General features: G+C 42.3%; 1 protein-coding gene across 1 annotated transcript in view; it reads right to left on the minus strand.

The window, feature by feature from the left end:
* The window catches only part of epb41l4b (erythrocyte membrane protein band 4.1 like 4B), a 230,053-nt gene that overhangs the window by 25,595 nt on the left and 177,089 nt on the right, over nt 1-27,369 (minus strand). The window contains exons 5-6 of the mRNA XM_068010596.1: nt 12,245-12,289; nt 11,828-11,880 (exon numbers count right to left, since the gene is read on the minus strand). Of these exons, the coding sequence (XP_067866697.1) occupies nt 11,828-11,880; nt 12,245-12,289 (98 nt within the window). The remainder of the gene's footprint in view (nt 1-11,827; nt 11,881-12,244; nt 12,290-27,369) is intronic.

The following is a 27,369-nucleotide window of genomic DNA, read 5'->3' on the forward strand; positions in this document are numbered from 1 at the left end:
AGTCATGTAACAACCAGTAAATATTGTGCCAAATTAGTTCTTTCAGTGCCCTCTTGAAAAAAACAGTTCCAACATTTATTCAGCTTGACTGTGAATTCCTCAAAAAAAAAATTTAACAAAAAAACAGAATCACTTCCATAGCACCTCCACCCTTGGAGGAATGAAATGCCATTTTTTAAATGCGTTTCATTATAAAGTGTGGGAAAAATAGAAGACAAAAAATTTTAAAACACTTTTTCACACTCATACTTATTCACTTTTTTCTTGCAATTAATACAATTCTGCTCTGTACACTCTTTCATTCAGAGAACTCGAACAAAGTTAGATTCTTGATAAAGCATCTGCAGTAACATTATTTTTGCCCGCAACGTGGATACTTTTTAAGTAATAAGGTTGTAATAGCAAACTCCATCGGAATAGTCTGGCATTCCGATTTTTGAATTTTTCCACAAAGACTAGGGGGTCATGATCAGTATATACCAGTGTCTCTGTAGTCGTGGCGGACATAGACCTCAAAATGTTTAAGAGCCAATAATAAACCTAGGGTTTCCTTTTCCGCTGAATATATTTTTTGGTGTCGATTTAGCTTTTTGGAAAAGTATCCCACTGGCCTTTCTATCCCTGATTCATTGTCTTATAACAGGACTGCACCGACCCCCAGTTCATCAGCATCAATTGCTACCTTGAAGGACTTAATGAAATTTGGAGCAGCCAACACTGGTTCATTAATCAAAATGGCTTTCAGCCTCTCAAAAGGATGCTTGGCACGCCCCTGACCACACCACCTTAGTTTTCTTTTTCTGTAGTAAATCAGTCAATGGAGCAGCCACGGTGCTGAAATTTGGTACAAACCTTCGGTAGACACCACACATCCCCAAAAACCTCATAATTTCTCGCTTAGTCTCTAACTTTCACCGTTCTTGGCAACACTTGTCCTTGCCCTACTATATGCCTGAGGTAGGTCACTCTCGCTTTCACAAATTCACTTTTGGCAAGATTTATTATTAAATCAGCTGATTGTAATTTCCTAAACAGAGTTTCTAGTTGTTCCAAGTGGTCCTTCCAAGAGTTACTGTATACCAGTACAACATCAAGGTAAATTACACAGTTAGGAACATTGGCTACTACTTGGTTCATTAGTCTCCGAAACGTTGCTGGGGCATTTTTTTAGCCTGAATGGCATCACTTGGCATTGGAAAAGACCACCTGGTGTGACAAAGACCGATATTTCTTTAGCTTGGGGTGTTAAAGGAACTTTCCAGTGTCCCTTTAATAAATCTATTTTTGTAAGAAACATGTCTGTCAATAGAGTCTTCCAAGCGAGGTATTGGGTAGGAGTCTGCCTTTGTTACTGCATTAACTTTCTGTAGTCTACACAAAGTCTAGTTGATTGGGTTCTATTAGGTGGTTCTCCAGCAGGTATTGGATTTCTGCTTTTACCTGGGCCTGTTCCTCTGGACCTAAGCAATAAGGATGTTGTTTTATAGGAACGGATTCCCCTACATCCACATCATGTATGGCTAAAGTTGTAAATCCTGGCTAATCCCTACATACTCTTTCAAATGCTGTAAGTAGCCTTGCTAGGTCTTCTTATTGGTTTACATCTAAATAGGAAAGCATAGTCTCCAATCTCCCTAGCAATTCAGTATTAGCGAACTGAATAGTAGGTTCAATTTGAGAATTGTCTAGGCCTCCTTCTGTCTCATCCTCACTATCCCTTTCATCCTTTACTGTCCCTACTACCCGACATAACTGTCTATGCTTGCTTATCCTCCTTCCGGTGATAATATTGTTTTAACATATTGATATGACACAGCCAATTCATTTTCTGGCAATTTGGGGTGTCAATCAAATAATTTACTTTACTAATTCTCTTTACCACTTTACATGGCCCACTGAACAGTGCTTTCAATGGTTCACCTTGTAAAGGCAGTAATATCAACACTTCATCCCCTGGTCGAAATGTTCAGGTCTTAGCATGTTTGTTTGCCCATTTACTCACAGTAGTTTGAGAAGCTTTAAGGTGTTCCTGAGCCACTCTGCAGGCTCTCGTGAGCCATTCCCGGAACACGGATACATAATCTAACAAGGAAGATTCATCCCTCTGTTCCAAAAACTTTTCTTTAATTAGTTTTAGAGGACCTCTTATCTCATGTCCATCAACTAATTCAAAAGGACTAAAACCTGTAGATTCATTAGGTGAATCCCTAGTGGCAAACAAAAGAAATTCTAGCCGTTTATCCCAATCATGGATATATTCATGACAGTATTCCCTGATCATTGTTTTGGAGGGTCTGATGGTACCTTTCTAAAGCTCCATGTGTCTACAGGTGGCATGGGAAAGACTTTCGCTGTGTTATACCCAAGCTACCCCTAACTTCCTGAAAAATTTTAGACATAAAATTGGAACCTTGATCCGACTGAACCTCAATCGGTAATCCATATCTAGTGAAGAACTGGGTTAACATCTCTACCACTACCCTAATAGTAGCCAGATCCGCGATAGTGACTAATAATTGGTGTCCTGCTTTTGTTTTCGGTAAGGGTCCTACACAGTCTACCAACACCCTACTGAACGGTCCCCCAAAATCAGGTATGGGAATTAGAGGTGTCAGTTTTATGGCAGGTTGTAGTTTTCCACACTTATGGCATATTTTACAAAACTGCACCACGTCCTTGGAAAGACCTGGCCAGGAAAAAATGTTGACCTACACGTGATTTGGTCTTCCGAATCCCCACATGTCCCGCTATCGGAATTTTATGCGCTATCCTTAATGGTTCCCGCCGATATTTTGGCGGTACTACTTTCTGATGAACTACTGTCCATTCTTCGTCCGCAGGTCTGTGAGGTATCTCCATTTTCTCATCAGAATCCCATTTTTAATATAATAGCCTTCTGGAACTCCTTTTGTTTCAGCTTCTGTTACAGCCAATCGTGCCACTTTATTTAACTCTGGGTCAGCTTGCTGAGCCATGATCAGAGAAGACTTATTAAATAGTTCCTACGGATTATCCAAATCCGCAAAGAAAGTTTCAGATATTTGACTATCTGACGGTGGTGCCAATTTTACCTCTAACAATGGAACTTGTTTAGTCATTGCTTGGGTTACTACACATGAAGTAAAAAATCCTGGAACCTTTTCCTGTAACTGTTCTGTCTCTTCAACTTAATTTGGATTTTTCGTGTCTACTGGAGAAGCTACTACTTTCGCTCCGGCCAAATCATTCCCCAGGAGTAGGTCAATTCCCTCAACACGCAAACTATGGACAACTCCTACAGTTACCATTCCAGACATTAGGTCACACTCTAGGTGCACCCGATACAAAGGTATGGGTATATACTCCCCAGCAATACCATTCAATAAAATTTTAGCAGTCAGTGCGCTCTCTGGTGAAAATGTTATGCCTTTCCCCAGCAAGAGAGATTGTGTGGCTCCTGTATCTCTAAGTATAAATATAGGTTTGCCTGCCTCATTTGAAGGATAAGGAGTTACTTTTCCTTTCGATAAGAATTCCCTATAACTCTCAGGTATCTTATTCACAACTCCTGTACTTGGCCTTACAACTGCAGTCAGAGCTAGCCTGATCTGCTGTACTCTCGGTCAGGGCCCCTTTCACTGCATTAGCCTTATGTACCTCAATAAGTCCCATGGGTTTTTCCTGCAACTTCCAACATTCTGCACGAAGATGCCCCAAAATGTGACAATGGTAACACTTAGGCTTGCAGACCTCACTTCCACCCTCAGCACCTTCCTTTCTGGCTTGAGGAGGAGAACCCAGGGCATTCCCAGCTGTCCCTTCTTGTTCCCGGCTACTTGCCTTCCTTTCACCCTCCCACCTTTTATCCTTCTCAGGTTTGTGGGGGTGACGGACAAAGGGCTTGGGCTTATACAGAAGCTCATAATCATCAGCAATTTCTACTGCCTGTTTGGCCGTTGAAACTTTCTGGTTCTCTACATGGGTTCTTACTAACGGAGGGAGTGAATTTTTAAATTCATCTAGGGGAAGTGTGCCTAAGGTTCTCATACATGGCTTCCATCCTTAGTGTCTGTATCCAACGATCAAAATTAATTTGCTTTACCCTCCCAAATTCTATATATGTCTGCCCAGACAATCTCCAGAGGTTCTGAAATTTCTGTCGGTAAGCTTCAGGGACTAACCCATACGCAGCGAGAAAAGCCATTTTTTGCCATCTTATAATCTGCAGAAGCCTCCTCAGAAAGCATGGCATAAACTTCATGAGCGCTGCCCATCAACCTGCTTTGCATAAGCAGCATCCAGCTTTCCTTCTGCCACTTCATCTGTTTGGCTATCTTTTCAAAAGAAATGAAAAATGCCTCTACGTCCCTTTCCTAAAATTTTGGGAGGGCTTGTACAAATTTAAACAGCTCTCTACTGGGTCCTGAGCTGGAGACAGGTCTTTCCTCATCAGAATTCCCACTCTTTTGACTTAGTTCCAGCTTTCTAATCCAGTATTCCCTTTCTCTTGCCCTTTCCTTTTCCTCAAGTTCAAATCGTATCATTGTCGATTCTTTTTCAAGTTGAAGCTCAAGTTTTTCTGCTTTGTTTTCTTTGTCAAGTTCAAGCTGTTTCATCTGGAACTGAATTTTAGCTTATTCACCTGCACTGTGGTTTGCTTTCTTCTTCTTCCAATTTCAAATGGTGTGCTATTACTTCAATTAAGTTTGCTTTCTTAGCTTCTGGTTTTAACTAACACCAACAGTTCTGCCAAATCCTTAATTTAACCTTAGTTAGGTTCTTCAAATCACTCAAGGATACATCCTCTTTCCCCAAAAAAGTTGCAGCAACTGTTAAAGACATTCTGGTGATGTAAACTTTATTTTATTACACAAGAAACCTGGTTCTTTCTATTTTTCCTTTTTCAATTATTATTACTCCACTTACAATTGTACTTTGTCGGTGTTGGGTTTATCCCGGAAAAAGAGCCCCCAATTAATATGTTACAACTGAAGTGGGAGGAGTGCACTGTTTTATCTAGTCCCACTTCTCCACAGGTCACAATATACATTTTAAAATTTTCCCACTTACTGATACTGTCAATCATCTACTCTATTTTCCCAGAATAGAACACACTAACCAGGTTTCTTTAACAAACAACAAAATTATCAGTTTATGATAGAACAAGTCTTAACTAGTAATGAAGTAAAGCATAAACAGACAGATTTAACATTTTCAAGTTCCCTTTTTACCTTAGTCCCTCATACTCACACACACATACATACACTGGCTAACCGGAATAAAAAGGGATCGTATAAAAAAATCCAGAGCTCTGTTACAGACATAAAAAAACTTGGGCTGATTACTTGCTTATTTTTGAAGAAAACAGCAGAGATATGTTGTTCCAAAACTGGCATACAGTCTAGACTCCGAGTACATGTAGACAGGTCACTAGGATCTTTTAGAACAGTTATTTTCAGGCTGTGCTGAGAAGTAATTTAGCAGGCTTTCTTCAAAGACAGGAGACGAGATGAATTGACACAGTAGACTTCGCAAGGTCTTTAGAGATGCTGGAAAGCAAGCTGGGTTGTGGTCTTTTCTCCTTTGTTACAAACGTTTTGTTTTGTACTCAGTAGTTAGAATTCTGTGTGTTTTAAAAACTGAGAAAAAGGATTCTTTTTTCAGTGGAAGACACCTGCAAATAGTTGGAATTCCTGCAATGTTTTGAAAGCATGTTTATAATGAAAAATGCACTTTATGGGTGCTTTAAAAGAAAGTTGAACTTGTACAAGGACAGGAAAGCAGACAATTTCAAGGAAACCACAAGGGTTTGGCCTTCCTTGGAGCAGTTATTTTTTGAAGGACAAGAGACACTGGGCCGCATTTCGGAAGCCATTTGCGGCCTGCACGCATGGGGCCCATATCGCCGCGATTCAAAGAACAAAGAACAAAGAACAAAGATAATTACAGCACAGGAACAGGCCCTTCGGCCCTCCAAGCCTGCGCCGATCCAGATCCTCTCTCTAAACATGTCGCCTATTTTCTAAGGTTCTGTATCTCTTTTCTTCCTGCCCATTCATGTATCTGTCTAGATACATCTTAAAAGACTCCATCGTGCCCGCATCTACCACCTCCGCTGGCAATGCGTTCCAGGTGCCCACCACCCTCTGCGTAAAGAACTTTCCACGCATATCCCCCCTAAACTTTTCCCCTTTCACTTTGAACTCGTGTCCTCTAGTAATTGAAACCCCCACTCTGGGAAAAAGCCTCTTGCTATCCACCCTGTCTATACCTCTCATGATTTTGTACACCTCAATCAGGTCCCCCCTCAACCTCCGTCTTTCTAATGAAAATAATCCTAATCTGCTCAACCTCTCTTCATAGCTAGCGCCCTCCATACCAGGCAACATCCTGGTGAACCTCCTCTGCACCCTCTCCAAAGCATCCACATCCTTTTGATAATGTGGCGACCAGAACTGTACGCAGTATTCCAAATGTGGCCGAACTAAAGTCCTATACAACTGTAACATGACCTGCCAACTCTTGTACTCAATGCCCCGTCCGATGAAGGAAAGCATGCCGTATGCCTTCTTGACCACTCTATTTACCTGCGTTGCCACCTTCAGGGAACAGTGGACCTGAACACCCAAATCTCTCTGGACATCAATTTTCCCCAGGACTTTTCCATTTACTGTATAGTTCACTCTTGAATTGGATCTTCCAAAATGCATCACCTCGCATTTTCCCTGATTGAACTCCATCTGCCATTTCTCTGCCCAACTCTCCAATCTATCTATATTCTGCTGTATTCTCTGACAGTCCCCTTCACTATCTGCTACTCCACCAATCTTAGTGTCGTCTGCAAATTTGCTAATCAGTCCACCTATACTTTCCTCCAAATCATTAATGTATATCACAAACAACAGTGGTCCCAGCACGGATCCCTGTGGAACACCACTGGTCACACGTCTCCATTTTGAGAAACTCCCTTCTACTGCTACTCTCTGTCTCCTGTTGCCCAGCCAGTTCTTTATCCATCTAGCTAGTACACCTTGGACCCCAAGCGCCTTCACTTTCTCCATCAGCCTGCCATGGGGAACCTTATCAAACGCCTTACTGAAGTCCATGTATATGACATCGACAGCCCTTCCCTCATCAATCAACTTTGTCACTTCCTCAAAGAATTCTATTAAGTTGGTAAGACATGACCTTCCCTGCACAAAACCATGTTGCCTATCACTGATGAGCCCATTTTCTTCCAAATGGGAATAGATCCTATCCCTCAGTATCTTCTCCAGCAGCTTCCCTACCACTGACGTCAGGCTCACCGGTCTATAATTACCTGGATTATCCCTGCTACCCTTCTTAAACAAGGGGACAACATTAGCAATTCTCCAGTCCTCCGGGACCTCACCCGTGTTTAAGGATGCTGCAAAGATATCTGTTAAGGCCCCAGCTATTTCCTCTCTCGCTTCCCTCAGTAACCTGGGATAGATCCCATCCGGACCTGGGGACTTGTCCACCTTAATGCCCTTTAGAATACCCAACACTTCCTCCCTCCTTATGCCGACTTGACCTAGAGTAATCAAACATCTGTTCCTAACCTCAACATCCGTCATGTCCCTCTCCTCGGTGAATACCGATGCAAAGTACTCGTTTAGAATCTCACCCATTTTCTCTGAGTCCAAGCATAACATTCCTCCTTTGTCCTTTAGTGGGCCAATCCTTTCTCTAGTTACCCTCTTTCTCCTTATATATGAATAAAAGGCTTTGGGATTTTCCTTAACCCTGATTCCAAATGTGGCGGCTCATTAGCATGTCCGGGAAAGCCGCACCCCCCCCCCCCCCACCCCCACCGCCAATAATGTGGAGGGGGCGGGTAAGCCGTCCCCGGCAACGGCGTCCGGTGCCAATGCTTAGGTGCCATTTTTAAAGGGCTTACAGCCCTCAATGAGCATTTAAATTTTAAAGGTACAGTGTCACTTAAGTTTTTAAAATTGAATAAAATAATCTTTCCATATCCGCTCCCATCACCGCCAATGGCATTACACATAATTCCTGCCCTTTTCCCCTACCTGAATACTCACCGTGAAAAATCGACCTTTCCCCCTCCCAAAGTTTGGAACCTTTGTTCTTTACCCCTTCCCATCAATCCCCCCCCCCAATCAATCCAAAGCGTTTTAACCCCGCTCCCCCCTCCCGCACAGAGAAAATCACCTCGTCCCCCCCTCCCCACAAGTGTCACACCTCGTTTCCCCGAACAGGGATTCGAAGACGCGGCATTGCCGGCCGCTGGAATGTAGATAGGCGTGGTGAATAAAGAGGCGACGGGACCATCATTAATTTAGGTAGGTAAATTAATTTAAATATGGAAATTGGGGTCCCATCACTGATTGGTGCGGCGCAGTGGATAATAAATACATTTTGAAATGGAATGATGCAACTCACTGAGCAATTTTAATGAGATATCTATGGAGTACACCACAGCCTTACAATTTAAATTGACAGAAAAACAACTCTTGGACGCTACAGTACTATGTTACAATGTTCACTGCGAAGTGGCTTTGGACTGTGTAGATCAATATTATTTACATGGGTAGCTTATTTCTGTAACCAGATATCTAGAACTTTAACAGTTATAGCTAAAAAGCACCAGTTACTGAAGTAACATTACTATTTCAAACCAGCAAGCTTAGCTCCACTGAGAAATAGAAGAGAAACATTTTTCACTTCCGTTCCAGAGGTATTCCATTGTTCTCAAACCATCCATGTGATTAAAGCAAGCTACAAGCCATGTTTTTTATTTTTGTTAATTGTTTTTTGTGGGAGTTTGGTCCAGACCAATAATAAAAGTATCTTCTTAAGTTTAGTCTCAGACTTTATGTGGGGTGTCTTTCTGCGCAGAGGAGACAACACCTCGACAATCCAGGTCATTTTTGTATCAATGTGCCAAAACTGGGCATCCATTATTTCTGTGTGCCATCAGCAGTAACAATGTACATTGCCACAATCTTTAACCTCACCGCCTGATGCATCCCTTATTCAACAACAAGTTGTATTTATAGAGCACTTTTGATGTAGTAAAACATTGTAGGCTTCTTCACCGGAGTATTATCAAACAGAATATGACACCGAGCCATCCAAGGTAATACTAGACAAATCAAGCAGAAACCAGATGAATTAAGCTTTACAGCAATCTCCCTCTTCAACTCTTTGGAGTCCAGTATGTTGATCCAAGAGACGAGGCTGAGTTTTTGCAAGCATTTTCAGCCAAAAATGCCAATGGACAATGTTACTCTGCTTCCTCCTGAGGTTCCGACCATCATAGATGCCAGTGCCAAGCTAATTTGATTCACTTCACAGGACATTATGAAATAGCTGCATGTACGACACATAACAAAGACTATGAGTCCAGACAGTTTATGACCTGTAGAGCTGAAATAACTGCCCTTGACACCAAGGCAGCATTTGACTGAATGTGCCATCAACAAGCTCCCACCAAAACTGAGGGAGTCAAGTGGAAAACCCTCCAGTGACTGAAGGCACACCTGTCACACAGAAGATGTTTGTGCTTGCACCCTCAGCCCAACCATCTTCAGCTGCTTCAACAATGAACTTCCCCTCTATCTTAAGGTCCGGAATTGAGCTATTTACTGATGATTCCAACGTGTTCAGTGCCATTCATAACTCCTCTGATAATGAAGTAGTCCATGCCAGTCTACAACAGAACTTGGACAATACCCAGGTTTGGGCTGGCAAGTTGCAGGAAATATTAACAAAAAGGGCTTAGCTTCCTGTGCTAACTGGAAATGGAGTTACAGCCATTATTTTCTTCAGCTTTCTCCTCAGGCAGCACCAAACGTTACATTTTCAATGTCTCTTCCCACCTCGTATAGAGACTGAATTGCTTTAACAGCTGGCAGAGCTGTAACAACACAAACCCTCAACTTATACAGTAGAGTTTCCTGTGGAAAGTGAATTAAGCCAGCTGGTGGCCAATTTTTATGTTTATTTTTAAATAAGAGTGTCTCATTAGGCAAACATGGCTAAAGACTTGTCCTCAACAGAATTATATTCTAAATCTAATCATGAGGTATGTGAAGGGATTTAAACTGAAAACACCTGCCCACTCTGATTACTTATGTCCACACAGCTGACAGATGAGAAAAGTGGTTGGCACAATGCCCACGTCAAACACTGATATTTAAACATACATGCTTGACAGGAACAAATTAAGTAATCTTAGAGCTTCTAACAGTATCAGCAGGAAAAAAAACATTTCCACCCGGCAGTGGAAAACAAAGTATTATGTTTGATATTCAGCTCTGGCCAGGTATTTTAATAATAATTAACAATGCACTGATGAATTGACTATATATTTAAAAAAAGTCTCGATTGTCCTATTAACACCTGTATGGTTTGCCAGTGGTATTCTGGTGGGCAGATGGGTGATCTGGGTTAGTGATTGTTTATGCTGCATCTTCACCACCCTAACACACACAGTTTTCTGCAGGTCTTTTCTGGTGGATGCAAGTTACATTCGCGCCACACAAGTGCCAGGCAATGACCATCTCCAACAAGAGAGAATCCAACCATCTCCCCTTGACATTCAATGGCATTATCATCGCTGGATCCCCCACTATCAACATCCTGGGGTTACCATTGATTAGAAACTTAAGTGGACCAGCTACCTAAGTACTGTAGCTACAGTACTTGTCAGAGGCTGGGAATTCTGCAGGGAGTAACTCACCTCCTGACTCCCCAAAGCCTGTCCACCATACAATGCACAAGCCAGCAGTGTGATGGAATATTCTCCACTTGCCTGAATAAGTGTAGCTCCAACAACACTCAAGAAGCTCAACATCATTGAGGAACGGAGTGGCTTGCTTGATGGCACCCCCATCCACCATCTTAAACATTCACTCCCTCCACCACCGACACAGTGGCAGCAGTGTGTACCATCTACAAGATGCACTGCAACAACTTACCAAGGCCCCTTCCAAACCCGTGACCTCTCCCACCCAGGTGTACAAGGGCAGCAGATGCATGGGAACACCACCATCTGCAAGTTTCCCTCCAAGCTACACACCATCCTGACATGGAACTATATTGCCGTTCCTTCACTGTTGCTGGGTCAAAATCCTGGAACGCCCTTCCTAAAAGCACTGTGGGTGTACCTCCACCACAAGGATTGCAGCAGGTCAAGGCGGCGGCTCACCACCATCTTTTCAAGGGCAATTCGGGATGGGCGATAAATGCTGGACTGGCCAGTGGTGCCCACATCCCATGAACGAATAAAAAAAAATGTATGGGTGCGTAAGCAGTTATAGTTCAATGTTGAGGTCAAAAATCCATTCAACGGCTTCAGCTGATGTAGTGTGAATGGTTGTGATGCCACCAGGAATGGATCTCTCAAGGCAAGAGTTCAATACGTGGACAATGGTCTGACTTGGATGGCCACAGTCACAATTTGAATTGGTCTTCATGTTCCAATTGTGGAGCAAGTAGCCACTTCTTCTCTGGCTCATCCTCAAGCAATTGAGGGTTGCCCAGATTTTCATGTGGTCCTCCTGTTTCCAACTTGAAAACCTGCAAACTAATTTGGTCAAGAAGGCAACCGAACCCCAGTCCAAGCAGTAAAAAGCCACTGGAAAATGGATTTTCAAAATATTTGTTATGCTTTTAATATTGTGAACGAGGCAGTAGTTACATTGTTCCAAAGCAATTTTAGTAAGACTGCTAAAGAATGTATGGTGAATGAACAAGACAAAAAGAGGATTAAAGCAAAAATCAAAACTGATGATGAACTTTGAAGAATTAACATCTCAAAGAGCTTCACTGAAAAATTCTTAAGAGATTCTCCACTTACCTTGAAGGCAATAAGCAGCTAGTTCTACACCAGTATCATAAGGACATTTCAATCTGCAAAAATGTTAATTATACAATGAGTTATAGTACAATTTGGAATTCATCATGTAGGTGAATTACACCACAGATTGCTCACTTGTTCCAAGGACAAACTATATTGAAGATTTTCTCCAATCAACACATTTCCACACTGAAAAATGTCAGCAGACATGCCAAAATATTCACTTATTTAGTTTAGTAGAATTAAATGCACTCAGATCTTTTGATATACTTTTTCTTGCAACAATCATTACAAAATGGCTAGCTAGATCCAAAATGTACAGGAATCAGACAAACAGGTTGTTACGTATTTTTGGAAGACCCACATCTTGTGCAAAAAGTTCTGTATGAAAGACATAGTTGCCTAACATCAACTTACTTGCCACAAAGAATATCTTGTCTAAGTTGCAACACAAAGAGATATCTGCAAAACAATATAGTACCAGTTAAAAGAGGTGATTCATTTTTGTACAAACTTTAACACAACTATGGCTCTAAGGAAATACTTGCAATCTCTTGCATAAGAGAGTTGCGGCATAGATATATCTAAGTGAGTTAGACTTTAAAACAAAAACTAAAGAGAAAATTATGTAAGTGACACCAAATGTTTACAGGTTCAACCCGAGAGCATATTAATTTAGATGTAAAACAAATGGTAGAAATATGAAATACAAACAGAAAATGCTGAAAACACCAGGTCTGACTTTACTGACTGACCTGCTGTGCATTCCTAGAAATTTATATCATTATTGTAGATTATATCAACCAGTGCATTAGAATATAATAGATACGTGGGAGTAATTACAAGGCAGAATGTAACCAAGGGATTCAAATGATGAAATACATTGCAATAATAAAGCTCAAACAATTTATAGCCTGTCTAAATGTAAAGGTGAGGTTGGAGACTCCAAATCACCTTAAAGGTCATTTTGATTTAAAAAGCAAACTATGATCTTTAAGAGATAACTTTATTGAGTTTGGGGTCTTTTTTGCTGACTGACAACCAGCATGTTCTGTTTCATTAAATGGAGGCAATGCCCAAACCCAAAAGATGGGGACCATATAACTGCGAGAGTACAGAAAAGGCTAGACATCAGGAATAAAAATCATAGTACAAGTACATAAATGTAACTTTCACAATCATATATATTGGAAAAAACATAGATGCTAGAATGTTGAAGGTAGTTTTTATTTCCAGTTATTTATATCAGTACTATAATATATGGAATATTCAAACATACATAGCTGCAGTACACAAGAATTACTAATGCCCCAGTGTGAAACTAGTTTTTCTCCTCCAATTTTCTCCCTTCATTCCTCCTCCCCTGGCAGTGGTGAGTTATGATTTTTGTTGGCTGACTCCGCACCTGCCACCCTGTACCTCACCTATATGCTTATTTCTCATGCATAAGCCTGGATCAAATTATTGCTTTCCAATTTGCCATCAGCAGAGTCAGATTCTCTTTTCGTCTCATGTCAAAAGAAGCACATCAACCACAGAAATTGGGTGGAGCAGCAGTAGCTGACCTCTCCCTTCCATAGCTTGGTGATACTGGGACTAACTCCCCAAAATCAGCCAACTCAGCAAAGACCAAGGTTTGAACATCAGACATCCTTGATCTTTAGCCTCAGGGTCACCAAGCAACTTAGATTGCCTTAATCAAATATGCTTTACAAGAGATGTGGTTTCCACCAGGAAGCAGGGGAAACCTTGAGTAGATGACCAAATGTAAAATGGACAGTTAAGTATAGAGAAGACTTTTGAAGGTAAGAGAAAAATAGCAGGGATACTAGATTTAGGTAAAGAATTAAAGTGCAGGAGCATACTAGCGAAAGACCGTGTTATAGATAGTGGAGTGAAGGGAGTAGGGAAGAGTGGGAAACATCTAGAGTTACAGGAGTGCATAGAGTTGCAGGATTAAAGCGTGTGTGCAGAAACATAGCACTGACTAAGATTGTGCAGGTAAGACTGAAGGACCATAAAAGGAACTGAAGATGATGACTGGAAATTTAAGATTAATTGCATTAGGGGACAGGGAGCTTGCAGGGTCAATGAATACAAGGAACGTGTGGGATTTTATGCAGAGTGGGATGCAAGTCAGAGAGAGGTTTGCATGAGTTGGAGTTTGTGAAGGGTAGAGTTAAAGAGGCTGGCATTGAAAAAAAAATCCAGCCTTGAGAGGACAAGACATGGATCAGGACTTCAGTAGTAGTGGCGTGAGGTAAGGACATAGACAAGTAATGTTCCTAAGTAGATATTAATGATCTTAGCAATGAACCACATATGGATTTGAAGCCCAGATAAAGGCTGAACAGAATATCAAGGCTGCAAATCTTTGGGTTCAATCTGAGTAAGTGAGGGAATTGTAATTGACATTTGAAGCACAAAGTTTCGAATGATATCCAAACAAAACTTTTGCCATAGTGAGGTGAAGAAATTCTTGCTTTATCCAGAACCTGATGTAAAAGAAACAGTCTGACGCCACACAGTGGACCCATGCCCAATTATCGGGGAAGTCCACAATAGAACTTGGAAAATATTACTGAATAGACTTTGTATATGTTCACATATTAACATAATCTTGATTTTGAGCTCTGTGGTCAGCATCATTCTGGTTTACTGAATAACTGACTGAACATTTTCCATTTAATATTTTACTCCATGTAAAATGGCTTGACGTACAAATGATTGGGATTTGAAAACAAAAGTCCATGCAGTTCTATTTTTTGTTCAAAATGTTAAGTGTATATTGTGTATATTGTGGAAAAAGTACAATTAAATGATCAATACTGTTAAAATCATACTCAGAATTTTCCATAACACTGATAAATTAGTAGTAACATTTATCAGAATACTTCTCACTAAAACAAAGTCTGATCAGGAAAGGGTGATCAATACATGCATTCAACTTATTCTTTCAACAATAACTTATGTTTATGTAACACCTTTAATGTAATAAAACGTTCCAAGGTGCTTCACAAGAGTATTAGGAAGCAAAATTGGACACTGAGCCATGTAAGCAGATATTAGAGTAATTGGCCAAAAGTTCGGTCAAAGAAGTAGGTTTCAAGGAGCATCTTAAAGGAAGAAAGAGAGGTAGAGAGATGGAGAGGTATAGGATGGAATTCCAGAGCTTCAAGCTTTGGCAGCTGAAGGCACGGCCACCAATGATGAAGCAATTAAAATTAGGGATGTTCAAGAGGCCAGAATTAGCTGAGCGCAGATATCTCAGAGTTGTGGGGCTGGAGGAGATTACAGAGAAAGGAAGGGGTGAGGCCATGGAGGTACCTGAAAACAAGAATGAGAATTTGAAAATCAAAGTGTTGCTTAACCAGGTGCCAATGTGCGTCAGTAAGCACAGGGGTGAGATGGGTGAATGGGACTTGGTGCAATTTAGGACATGGGCAACATATCAGACTGTCCAGCTCTTCTTCTGTGGTCTGCATAAAACTTTGCAGCACTCTTTTCTTAGTATCATGATCTCAAATCTCCAGATCAACTCTAATGTCCCTCAGCTCTGGTACCTTGGTGCGTATTTTGCATCCAAAACACAACTCAGCTGGGCTCTTTCCTGTCGTAGTCTTTGTAGCTGCTCTATACATGGCCACATATGACAACAACACCTCATTCCAGTCTTTACTCTCAGCCTGAGCAATCCTCATCCGTTTCTCTAAGGATTGGTTTTGTCTTTCCACTTCGCCATTTGCCTGTGGCCATTTAGGTGTTACTCTATGATGGTGAATGCCTGTGACTTGCATGTAATCTGCAAAGGTCTGTGAAATGAATTGTGGCCCATTGTCTGAATACAAAGTGATTGGTAGACCATGCCTTGCAAATATTTCAGTCAATGCAAACACTGTTTTCTCTGCCATTGTAGACTTCATTACCCACATACTCATAATAACACCTGTAATAGTCAATCACCACTAGTATGAATTTTCCTAATGGAAATGGACCGATGAAGTTAACTACTACATCCTCCCATGATCCAGCCAGTAACAGTGTACTGCGTACTGGTTCTGGTGGATTGGGTCTAATGACAAGTTGACATCCAAGACATGTTTTGACAAACTGTTCCACATCTTTCTCCATCCCTGGCCACCATACATTGGCTACCAGACTTTGGCTCGTAAGTTTTGCTTAATATCACTACTCCCAAGTGACCCAGCATCACCAGTCTAGGCCTAAGCTTTTGTGGCACTAGAAGTCTGTTAGCTCTGAGAATACACTTCACAATTGTGCACTGTTCATCTCATATAATAATAATAATAACAATTCTCACAATTTCAAGCTTGGATTCTCTGATGTCATTCAATTCTGGATTTTGTGTGACTCTCTTTCAATCACTCTCATTGTGATTGCTCTGTGTAGCATGAACTACCACAAACCGTATGAATGATTCAGCTTCCTTCTCTAGTGAAGGTCTGTGTGTTTGATCCTCCCTCAGTAGTCATGACAGCAAGTCAGCAATGTTCATCTTTCCAGCAATATGAACCACATTATACTTGTACTGCTGGAGTCTCAAAACCCATCTTTCAATTCTGGCATATGGCTTGGATCTGGGAGAATGAATCATCTGTATTGGCTTGTGATCTGTCATTAATTCAATCTCTATGCCAAGCAAGTATGGATGGAATCATTCACATGCCCACACCAATCCTAGGGCCTCTTTCTCCTCTCCACATCTGTCAGAGATCTGCTTGCAATAATGCTCGGGCCCTCAGCATGCATTTGCACCAGTACTGCTCCTTATCCTACTGGACTAACATCTATCATGACTTTCGTTGGTGCTTTTGGATCACAGTATACCAGCTTTCGAGCACTTGTCAAGCTGTCTTTCAAAGCTTTGAATGCTGCTTTCTGTTCTTCATCAAATCTGAACTGTCCATTCTTTCTGGTTAACTTCCTCAATGAATCAACCAGGGTAACGAAGTTTGGGATCTCCCTCGCACAATAGCTCACAAGTTGCAGAAAACGTCACACTTCGCTTACATTCTGTGATTCATGTGCCTCTGCTATCGCTTCTATCTTGTCTTTGGCAAGATTAATTCCACTGCTTGTGAGTTTATGGCCTATGAACTTTAGCTCTGTCATGCCCAGCAAGCACTCGTCTGCATTTACCATAAGTCCCGCTGACTGCAATCTAGCCAATACTAATCTCAGTCTTTCATAATGTTCCTCTCTATTGGCACTATGAATAATGATGTCATCTAAGATATTGGCTGTTCCTAGGATTATGGATTTCTTATGGATTTCATGTTGGTAAATCTCTGGCGTCGCATTGATGCCAAATAGCAATCTCGTGTATCGGTAAAGTCCACAATGAGTGGCAAAAGTTGTCACCTTCCTTGAATAAGGATGAAGCTCAAGCTGGTGGTATCCCCAATTTAAGTCTAACTTGGAGAATATCTTGCTTGTTGACAACTTTGGAAAGATTTCATCCACAGTGGGAATTGGGTGACGTTCTCTCACGACCGCTTCACTTACCTGTCGCATATCAACACAGAGTCTGATGTCACCATTTGGTTTAGGCACTACCACAACAGGGCTCACTCACGCCGTGGTCCTTCAACTGGCTCTATGATGTCTTGGTCAACCAGTTCCTTGATCTTTGCCTCAACTTCCCTCTCAGACCAAAAAGTGTCCTATATACAGGCTGAGCTACAAGCTTCACATGCTCGTCAATCGTTATTCTCAGTTGGCAGTTGTGCAACTTCCCAATTCCTTGAAACACTAGTCTATACTTCTCTCAAAGCTCCACATAGAATTTGACAGAATTCACTTTCAATCCAATGTGTAGCACCCCAAGGCTTGGCCAGTTTCTCTACTCAGAAGAGGCTCATCATCCTCCTCAATCACTACAAATTCAGTCTCCACACTCTGATCTTCAACTCTTACACTCGCAGTGAAGCATCCAACAGTTTGAAGTGAGGTTTTAGATCTGTAAGAGTGAAGCTTTTTGACACATTTTTGCGATGTGCACTTGATTCATTTTGTCTTCATATCCTCCCACAGTGCTCTGCTGATGACATTACTGTCACTGCCTGAATCTACAATAATGCTCACTTCAACATCAACGATCATTGGAACTTTCTCATGGTTGATTTCATTGACAGAAAGCATGTATCCATGATTATTATTCATGTCCTCACTCACTGCATCTTCTTCAACTCGTCTCACAGTTGTACTACTTTCATCTCTCTTTCCTTTACATGGTTTGTCAGGCTTCCCACTCTGTTCGGCTTTGCTTCTCCACTTCTTAGCAAAATGGTCGTTGGTCCTAGATTTTCTGCACATCTTTCCCTTGGCAGGGCACTCTTCCATAGTGCCCCAAGTTGCCACATCTGAAACACTCTCTCTCAGACTTTTGCTGCTTACATTTACGTGCACCTGGATTTTGTTGTGTTACTCGATTAACCTCAGATTTTGTCACGCCAATGGCGGAAATGGGACTAAGCTTCATGCTCTGAACTTGTCCATCCACTGCTTCCAATGCAGCCACTATTTTCAAAGTGTCATCCAATGTTAAGTCACCTCCTCTTTCCAGCAGCCTGTGTCTCAAATTATCCGACTTGCAATATTGAACCAGCTGATCGATTATCTGGTTATTCAATTCCGTTGCAACATAACTGCATCCATCCGATGATGCCTGCCTCAAACGAGTCACAAATTGGGCAACTGTTTCCCCTTCTTTCTGTCTCATTTGACTGAAAACATACCTTTGGAATGCGGCATTTGGCGTCACCACATAATTCCTTCAAAGCTTTCATTGCATGTTCATAATCCGCCTTTTATCCTGTGTCAAGCAATGTCTTGAAAGTTCTCCCTCACCGACGCACCTGCATTGAACAGTAATAAGGCCCATTGCTGTGCTTTCTGCACCTCCATTGCCCCGTCCAAAAATAAACCGCAACTGTCAGCATACACTTCAAACTCCTCCAGTCACGCTTTCCATTTCACACTGACGGAACTAGCATCACCCGTCGGATCAAACGGCTCAATTTTCCAGATTGCAGACAGCAGCTCCATAAAATGCCATGACACAATCCTAAATATCTCCAAATTTACCTTGTTGCCAATTTCACATCTCAGGCTGAAATGAGTCACACTTGAAATCACAGCTTTAACTTTAATAAAAATTTAACAAGTGTTTTATTAAAGATCATAAGATCATAAGAACTAGGAGCAGGAGTAGGCCGTCCGGCCCCTCGAGCCTGCTCCGCCATTCAATAAGATCATGGCTGATCTTTTCGTGGACTCAGATCCACTTACCCGCGCTCTCACCATATCCCTTAATGCCTTTATTGTTTTTAAAGATATCTACCTTAGCTTTAAAGACGTTTACTGAAGAAGCGTCAACTACTTCACTGGGCAAGGAATTCCATAGATTAACAACCCTCTGGGTGAAGAAGTTCCTTCTTAATTCAGTCCTAAATCTGCTCCCTCTAATCTTGAGGCTATGCCCTCTTGTCCTAGCTTCACCTGCCAGTGGAAACATCCTCTCTACTTGTATCTTATCTATTCCCTTCATAATTTTATATGTTTCTATAAGATCCCCCCTCATTCTTCTGAATTCCAATGAATATAATCCCAATCTACTCAGTCTCTCCTCATAAGCCAACCCCCTCAACTCCGGAATCAACCTAGTGAACCTCCTCTGCACCCTCTCCAGTGCCAGTACATCCTTTCTCAAGTAAGGAGACCAAAACTGCACACAGTACTCCAGGTGCGGCCTCACCAGTACCTTATACAACTGCAATATAACCTCTCTGCTTTTAAACTCAATCCCTTTAGCAATGAAGGACAAAATTCCATTTGCCTTCCTAATTACTTGCTGTACCTGCAGACCAACCTTCTGCAATTCATGCACAAGGACACCCAGGTCCCTCTGCATAGCAGCATGCTGCAACTTTTTACCATTTAAGTAATAATCCTTTTTACTGTTACTCCTACCGAAATGAATGACTTCACATTTATTAACATTGTATTCCATCTGCCAGTCCTTTGCCCACTCACTCAATGTATCTATGTTCCTCTGCAAAGTTTCACAGTCATCTGCACACTTTGCTGTGCCACTCATCTTAGTGTCATCTGCTAACTTTGACACCCTACACGTGGTCCCCAACTCCAAATCATCTATATAAATTGTAAATAATTGCCGTCCCAACACCGATCCCTGAGGCACACCACTAGTGACTGATTGCCAACCAGAATAGCACTCACTTATCCCCACTCTCTGCTTCCTGTTAGTCAACCAATCCTCTATCCATGTTAATACTTTACCCCTAACGCCATGCATCCTTATCTTATGCAGCAGCCTCTTGTGCAGCACCTTGTCGAAGGCCTTTTGGAAATCTAGGTACACCACATCCACTGGGTCCCCATTGTCCACCTTGCTCGTAATGTCATCATAGAATTCCAAAAGATTTGTCAAGCATGACCTGCCCTTCATGAACCCATGCTGCGTCTGCCCAATGGGACAATTTCTATCGAGATGCCCTGCTATTTCTTCCTTGATAATAGACTCAAGCATCTTCCCCACTACAGAGGTTAAGCTAACCGGTCTATAATTCCCCATCTTTTGTCTACCTCCCTTTTTAAACAGTGGCGTCATATCTGCTGTTTTCCAATCTGCTGGGACTACCCCAGAGTCCAGCAAATTTTGGAAAATTACCGCCAGTGCACCTGCTATTTCTCCCGCCATCTCTTTTAGTACCCTGGGATGCATTCCATCAGGGCCAGGAGACGTATCAATCCTTAGCTCCATTAGCTTGCCCAACACTACCTCTTCCGTAATAATGATCGTTTCCAGGTCCTCACCTACGTTCGTCTCTTTGTCAATTACTGGCATGTTATTAATGTCCTCCACTGTGAAGACCGATACAAAATACCTGTTCAATGCCTCGGCCATTTCATCATATCCCATAACTAAATTCCCCTTCTCATCCTCTAAAGGACCAACATTTATTATAGCCACTCTTTTTCGTTTTATATATTTATAGAAACTTTTGCTATCTGTCTTTATATTCTGTGCTAGTTTTTTCTCATGTTCTATCTTACTTCTATCAGACTTCTGTAGAGCTCTGTTCACTGTTCTCACTACAGCAGCATAAGCTTATCTGACCTTACAACAACCCCATGTCAGGTGTTTTCTCCAAAGCACAAAGCTACTTTCAGTTTCCCTTCCAAGTACCATACCTTCTCTAATTCTCAAGCCCACACATTTATAATAACAGACAGCAAAATTTTGGATGACTTCACATTTACGAAGGGTAGAATGTGGGAGGCCGGCCAAGGCTGCATTGGAAGATTTAGGTCTAGAGGTAACAAAGGGATGTTTGAGGGTTTTGTCAGCAGATGAGTTGAGGCAGGTGCAGGAATTGGGCAATGTTACAGAGGTGGAAATAGGTGATCTTAGTAATATGTAGTCAGAAGGTCACTTTGGGACTAAATGTGGCACCAAGGTTGCGAACAGTCTAGTGTAGCCTCAGACAGCTGCCAGGAAGAGGGATGGTGTGGGTAGCCATGGAAGAGAATTTGTAATGGGGACCAAAGACAATGGCTTCAGTCTTCCCAATGCTTAGTTGGAGGAAATTTCTGCTCATCCAGTACTGGATGTCAGTCAAGCAGTCTGATAATTTAGCAACAGTGGAGAAGTCAAGAGAGGTGGTGGTGAGGCAGAGCTGAGCATCACCAGCATTCATCTGAAAACTGATGCTGTGTTTTTGGATGATATTACCAAGGGGTAATGTGTAGATGAGTAATAGAAGGGGGCTAAGGGTAGATCTTTGGGGGATACCAGAGGTAACAGCATGGGAGCGGGAAGAGAAGCCACTGCAAGTGATATTCTGGCTATGATTAAATAGGGAAGAATGGCACTATGTGAGTGCAGTCCCACCCAGTTGTAAAACACTGGAGGGACAGTGGAGGAGGATGGTGTAGTCAACCATGTCAAATGCTGCAGACAGGTTGAGCGGATGAGGAGGGATAGTTGACTTTTGTCACAGTCACATAGAACATCATTTGTGATTTTGATAAGAACAGTTTTGGTACTATGGCAGGGGCAGAAACCTGATGGGAGGGATTGAAACATGGAGTTCCAGGAAAGATAAGCAGGAATTTGGGAGGTGACAACACATTCAAAGACTTTGGAGAGGAAAGGGAGGTTGGAGATGGGATGGTAGTCTGCAAGGACGGTGGGGTGAAGGGTTAGTTTTTTAAGGAGGCAGTGATGATGGCAGATTTAAAGGACAACGGGACAAGACCTGAAGAGCGAGAACCATTAACAACATCAGCTAGCATGTGGACCAGGAATGGAAGTTGCGTAGTCAGCAATTTAGTGAAAATAGGGTCGAGGGAGCAGGAGGTGGGTCTCATGGGTAAGATGAGCTTGGAGAGGACAGAAGTAGAGATAGGAGAGATACTGGAGTAAAATGCGAGTTCAAGGCTAGGGCAGTGGAGAACTTTAGAGAAAGTTTGGCCCAGTGGGCTAGAGGAAGAGGGGGAAGCAGCAGAGGAGCTGATCAAATGGTCTCAATCTTAGAGACAAAGAAGTCCATGAGTTCCTCACGGTTATTGTTGGAGGTGAGGGTGGAGGAGACAGGGGAAAGGGGATTAAGAAGACAGTTGGCAGTAAAGAAAAGAAGTGGAGGGTTAACTTTGCATTCAGGAGGATAAGAGTGCAATGAATGCAGAGGAGAGAGAGCATGATGAGTTGTGGTGGAGGTTGAAATTGCCAGGGCTGAGAAATCATTGGGTGCAGAGGCTGAGGGAGGAAACTAGTGAAAATATCTTAGTGAGAAAATTTTTTATCACTGTTGGGTGAGCGGCAGAGAACGAGGATTTTAAATGAGACAGTTTAAACATCGTGAGGCTTGCAATCCAAAGGACTAAAATTCCATTAAAACTATGGACAGAAATAGGATTACTTTAAAAACTTGCACTGTTTTATAAGTTATAGGTCAGGTTGGGCAAAGTCACCTCGCAAGGAGACCAAATAGGTTTCCCTGAAATTTGGTTCTCAATTTCATAACTGGCCCTGACTGACCAATCACCAAACTGCCACGGGTCTTAACAGTGTTTGGAGATGTCTTAATCCAGTGAAAGACCCATAATACTAGTCATCACCATTGGCAGTCTGATTCACGGGTCCTTAACACAGCTGGTGTAGAAAATGGTAATATCACACTGGCATTCTTGGCTTGGGTAAATGCATATTGTGGAGGCAGAGTAGACAGAGATGTAATGTGCACCTGTTTAGTATTATAGCTGACCTGAACGTGTCTGACACTAAGTGCCAAACGTGTCAAGCATATTAGCTCCCAAAAGATACTCCACCATTTATGATAACCAAAACAGAAAAATTGAAAAGTACTTTGAAATCAATTGTTTGGAACAGACTTATTTATATAAAAGTTGCGTGTCCACCACATTGCTGATTGTCAAAAGGATTTAAAAAAAGCAAGGCTGTCATTCCATGCTGGCTTCTTACGAAAGTATAGTTTCCAAGTACCTGCCAATTTGTAAACTTCCCTCAACAACAGTAATATCCTCTAACTGATCTCAGGATGTGTCGAAGGCAATTAGACTTGGAGATCTTAAGGGGACAAGCTAGAGTGTTGCACCTTAACAGGTATCAATGTTCTTAGAGAAAAGCAAAAACAAATCTCTCTCTCTTCTTGAAACTAATGGTCTTGTTTTTTTTTGTCCTGTTCTCTTACTCGTGTTGCTTTTCCTCTTTCTGTATGCCTCTTAATCAATTTTATTAGAGAATTTCACATCTATTTGTCTCCCTTTTGCTTGTTCTGTGTACTTCTCTCATTTTTAGCAAGATGTTATCCAACATGCAGCATCAAAAGTAAGTGTCCAGATTGGGGTCTTGGGGGCAACAGGAGGGAGAGGGATGAGATTATCCAGAAGTTGCTGGAAAATGTGCAGATCAGAAAGTGGTAGGAGGAATTGCAAAGGGGGAAGGGTTGAGAAAAGATGTACTGGCGGGGTGTGGGGGGGGGGGGGGGGGAAGGGGAGGCAAGAAAGCTGGGGATGGCACTTATGAGGCAACATGTGGAGATAACTCTGAGTCTCATGGGTTTAGTTTAGTTTAGAGATACAGCACTGAAACAGGCCCTTCGGCCCACCGAGTCTGTGCCGACCATCAACCACCCATTTATACTAATCCTACACTAATCCCATATTCCTACCACATCCCGACCTGTCCCTATATTTCCTTACCACCTACCTATACTAGTGGCAATTTATAATGGCCAATTTACCTACCAACCTGCAAGTCTTTTGGCTTGTGGGAGGAAACCGGAGCACCCGGAGAAAACCCACGCAGACACAGGGAGAACTTGCAAACTCCACACAGGCAGTACCCAGAATTGAACCCGGGGCGCTGGAGCTGTGAGGCTGCACTGCATACCACTGCGCCACTGTGCCGCACAAAGGGTGATGGGAATCTATGAGACCCTGTATTTGGGACTTGGGAACACTCAGACATTGGATTGTGGGAGACGTTTAAGATATGGGGTCTGTGACCACCCTACTGGGGCAAGAGCTTGGGCCACTCGGATATAAAGATATCTGAGAATTCCAGGAGTAGGGATTAAATATTAGATGATTCAGTTGCACAGAGCCTTCGTCAGACCCCAAAGCTTTCATTTTTGGGCACTACATCTCATATTAGTCTTGAAAGAGGTACAGCATAAATTCACCAGAATGAGACCAGGGCTTAAATTCTGAGGAAACTTCACCTGGAAGGGGTCGTCGACAGTGCTATCATGCGGCACTTGCTCAGCAAGAACCTGCTCAGTAACGCTCAGTTTGGGTTCCGCCATGGCCATTCAGCTCCTGACCTCATTACAGCCTTGGTCCAAACGTGGACAAAAGAGTTGAATTCAAGAGCTGAAATGAGAGTGACTGCCCTTGACATCAAGGCAGCATTGAACAGAGTATGGCATCAAGGAGCCCTAGCAAAACTGGAGTCAATGGGAATTAGGTGGAAAGCTCTCCGCTGGTTGGAGAGCTAGCACAAAGGAAGATGATTGTGGTTGTTGGAGGTCAATCATCTGAGCTCCAGGACATCACTGCAGGAGTTCCTCAGGGTAGTGTCCTATGCCAACCATCTTCAGCTGCTTCATCAATGACCTTCCTTCCATCATGAGGTCAGAAGTGGGGATCTTCGCTGATGATTGCACAATGTTCAGTACCATTCGCAACTCCTCAGATAATGAAGCAGCCCATGTCCATATGCAGCAAGACCTGGACAACATCCAGGCTTGGGATAAGTGGCAAGTAACATTTACGCCACACAAGTGCCGGGCAATGACCATCTCAAACAAGAGACAATGTAACCATCGCCCATTGATGTTCAATGGCATTACCATCGCTGAATCTCCCACCACCAACATCCTGGGGGTCACCACTGACCAGAAACTGAACTGGACCAGCCACATCAATGCTATGCCTACAAGAGCAGGTCAGAGGCTGGGAATTCTGTGGTGAGTAACTCACCTCCTGACTCCCCAATGCCTGTCCACCATCTACAAGGCACAAGTCAGGAATGTGATGGAATATTCCCCACTTGCTCGGATAAGTGCAGCTCCAACAACACTCAAGAAGCTCGACACCATCCAGGCCAAAGCAGCCCGCTTGATTGGCACCCATCCACCACCTTCAACATTCACTCCTCCACCACCGATGCCCAGTGGCAGCAGTGTGTACCATCTACAAGATGCACTGCAGCAACTCACCAAGGCTCCTTCGACAGCACCTTCCAAACCCATGACTTCTACCACCTAGAATGACAAGAGCAGCATATGCACGGGAACACCACCAACTGCAAGTTTCCCTCCAAGTCACACAACATTCTGACTTGGAACTATATCACCGTTCCTTCACTGTTGCTGGGTCAAAATCCAGGAACTCCCTTCCTAACAGCACTGTGGGTGTATCTACACCTCAAGGACTGCAGCGGTTCAAGAAAGCAACTCGCCACCACCTTCTCGAGGACAATTAGGGATGGGCGATAAATGCTGGCCTAGCCAGCAATGCCCACATCCCCCGAACGAATAAAAAAAATTGACCTGCATTCCCCTGAGTTTACTAGGTTGAGGGATGATCTAATTGAGGTCTTTAAAATAATAGTGATTCATTTGGGTAGAGACGGTAAAACTGTTTGGTGGGGAAATCCAGAAAAAGGAGGCATAATCTTAAAATTAGAGCTAGGACATTTAGCAGTGAATTCGGGAAGCACTTTTTCACAGAAAGGGTAGTGGAAATGTGAAACTTGTTACCCGAGGAGATTGTGGATGCATAAATTTTCAAGACTGAAATCAATAGATTTTTGTTTGGTAAGGGTATGAAGGGATATGGAACAAAGGTGGGTAAATGGGGTTGAGGTACAGATCTGTGATCATCTGATCGAATGGCTTAACAGTCTTGAGCAGCTGAATGGCCTACTCCTGTTTCTGTGTTAGGGTGGCAATACCCAACATATTCCAAAAGAGGAAATGGATATAAAATGTTATTCTGAACCCTTATTGCTTAGTCAGCACATTTGATAAGTAGGTGATTAAGGCTATGGCAGGTGTGCCACGCCAGTAGGAGAAACAGCACTTGCTCTGTGTACAGAGTGATAATGCAAATGTGGAAAGGGGGAGGCAAATTGAGAAAGGATGGCAGGTCAGAAAGGAGCACTAAAATATCAGTATGTATTGAGCAACTCAGGGGTACAAGCTTTGGCAATGGAGATAAAGGCAACTGAGCTATCCTCCCTGCAAGAAAAAGTTATGATTATGAGTACATTTCATGATTTTAAAAAATTTATGATTATTAGGTGACAATTTGATTCGCAGAGGTGGGCGGGGAACCAACATGGCTGGTTAAAGGATCTTGAAATTTCTTTTCAGGGATTTGGTTGGTTGTTTTGGGAATTGTTTAATGGCTATAATTGTTTTACAGATATTGATTTGGGCTGTTTTTTTGGTGAATGTGAGATTCAAGTTATTTAGAGATCCATTCTATAATGTGTTTTTATGAGTGAAAACAAAAGCCATGTTACACCTCAGATGTTTTCCCATTACTGGGAATGCAGTGAACACTGTCAATGATATTAGAATACTAAATAAAGGAGATATTACAGTCAGAAAGATTGTGGTTTTCTACTACAGTCAAAAAAAAATACATTAAAACATGGAGCAGAGGTGTTCAGAATCCAACAAAAAAAACTATGTTCAATTTTCATGGGGCCAGGAGTGGGGAGGCAGTGTTGTGGCAGAGAAGTTGAGTGAGATTGAGAGAAAGCACAGAGTCACATGAGAAAGACAGACAAGAAGAAAACGCAAGAGGAGGAGGCAGGGAATGAGAGAAAAAGACAATGATAGTGAGATGGAGAGAGTAGACAAAGTGGCAGATGGAGAAACATAAACAGAGACCGAGAGAGAGAGAGAACACAGGAGAATCGGGGAGTGTAAGAGAAAGTGCAGTAAAGGGCAGGAGGAACT

The sequence above is a fragment of the Heterodontus francisci genome, chromosome 2, assembly GCF_036365525.1.
Source record: "Heterodontus francisci isolate sHetFra1 chromosome 2, sHetFra1.hap1, whole genome shotgun sequence".
In the NCBI taxonomy this organism is placed as follows: domain Eukaryota; kingdom Metazoa; phylum Chordata; class Chondrichthyes; order Heterodontiformes; family Heterodontidae; genus Heterodontus; species Heterodontus francisci.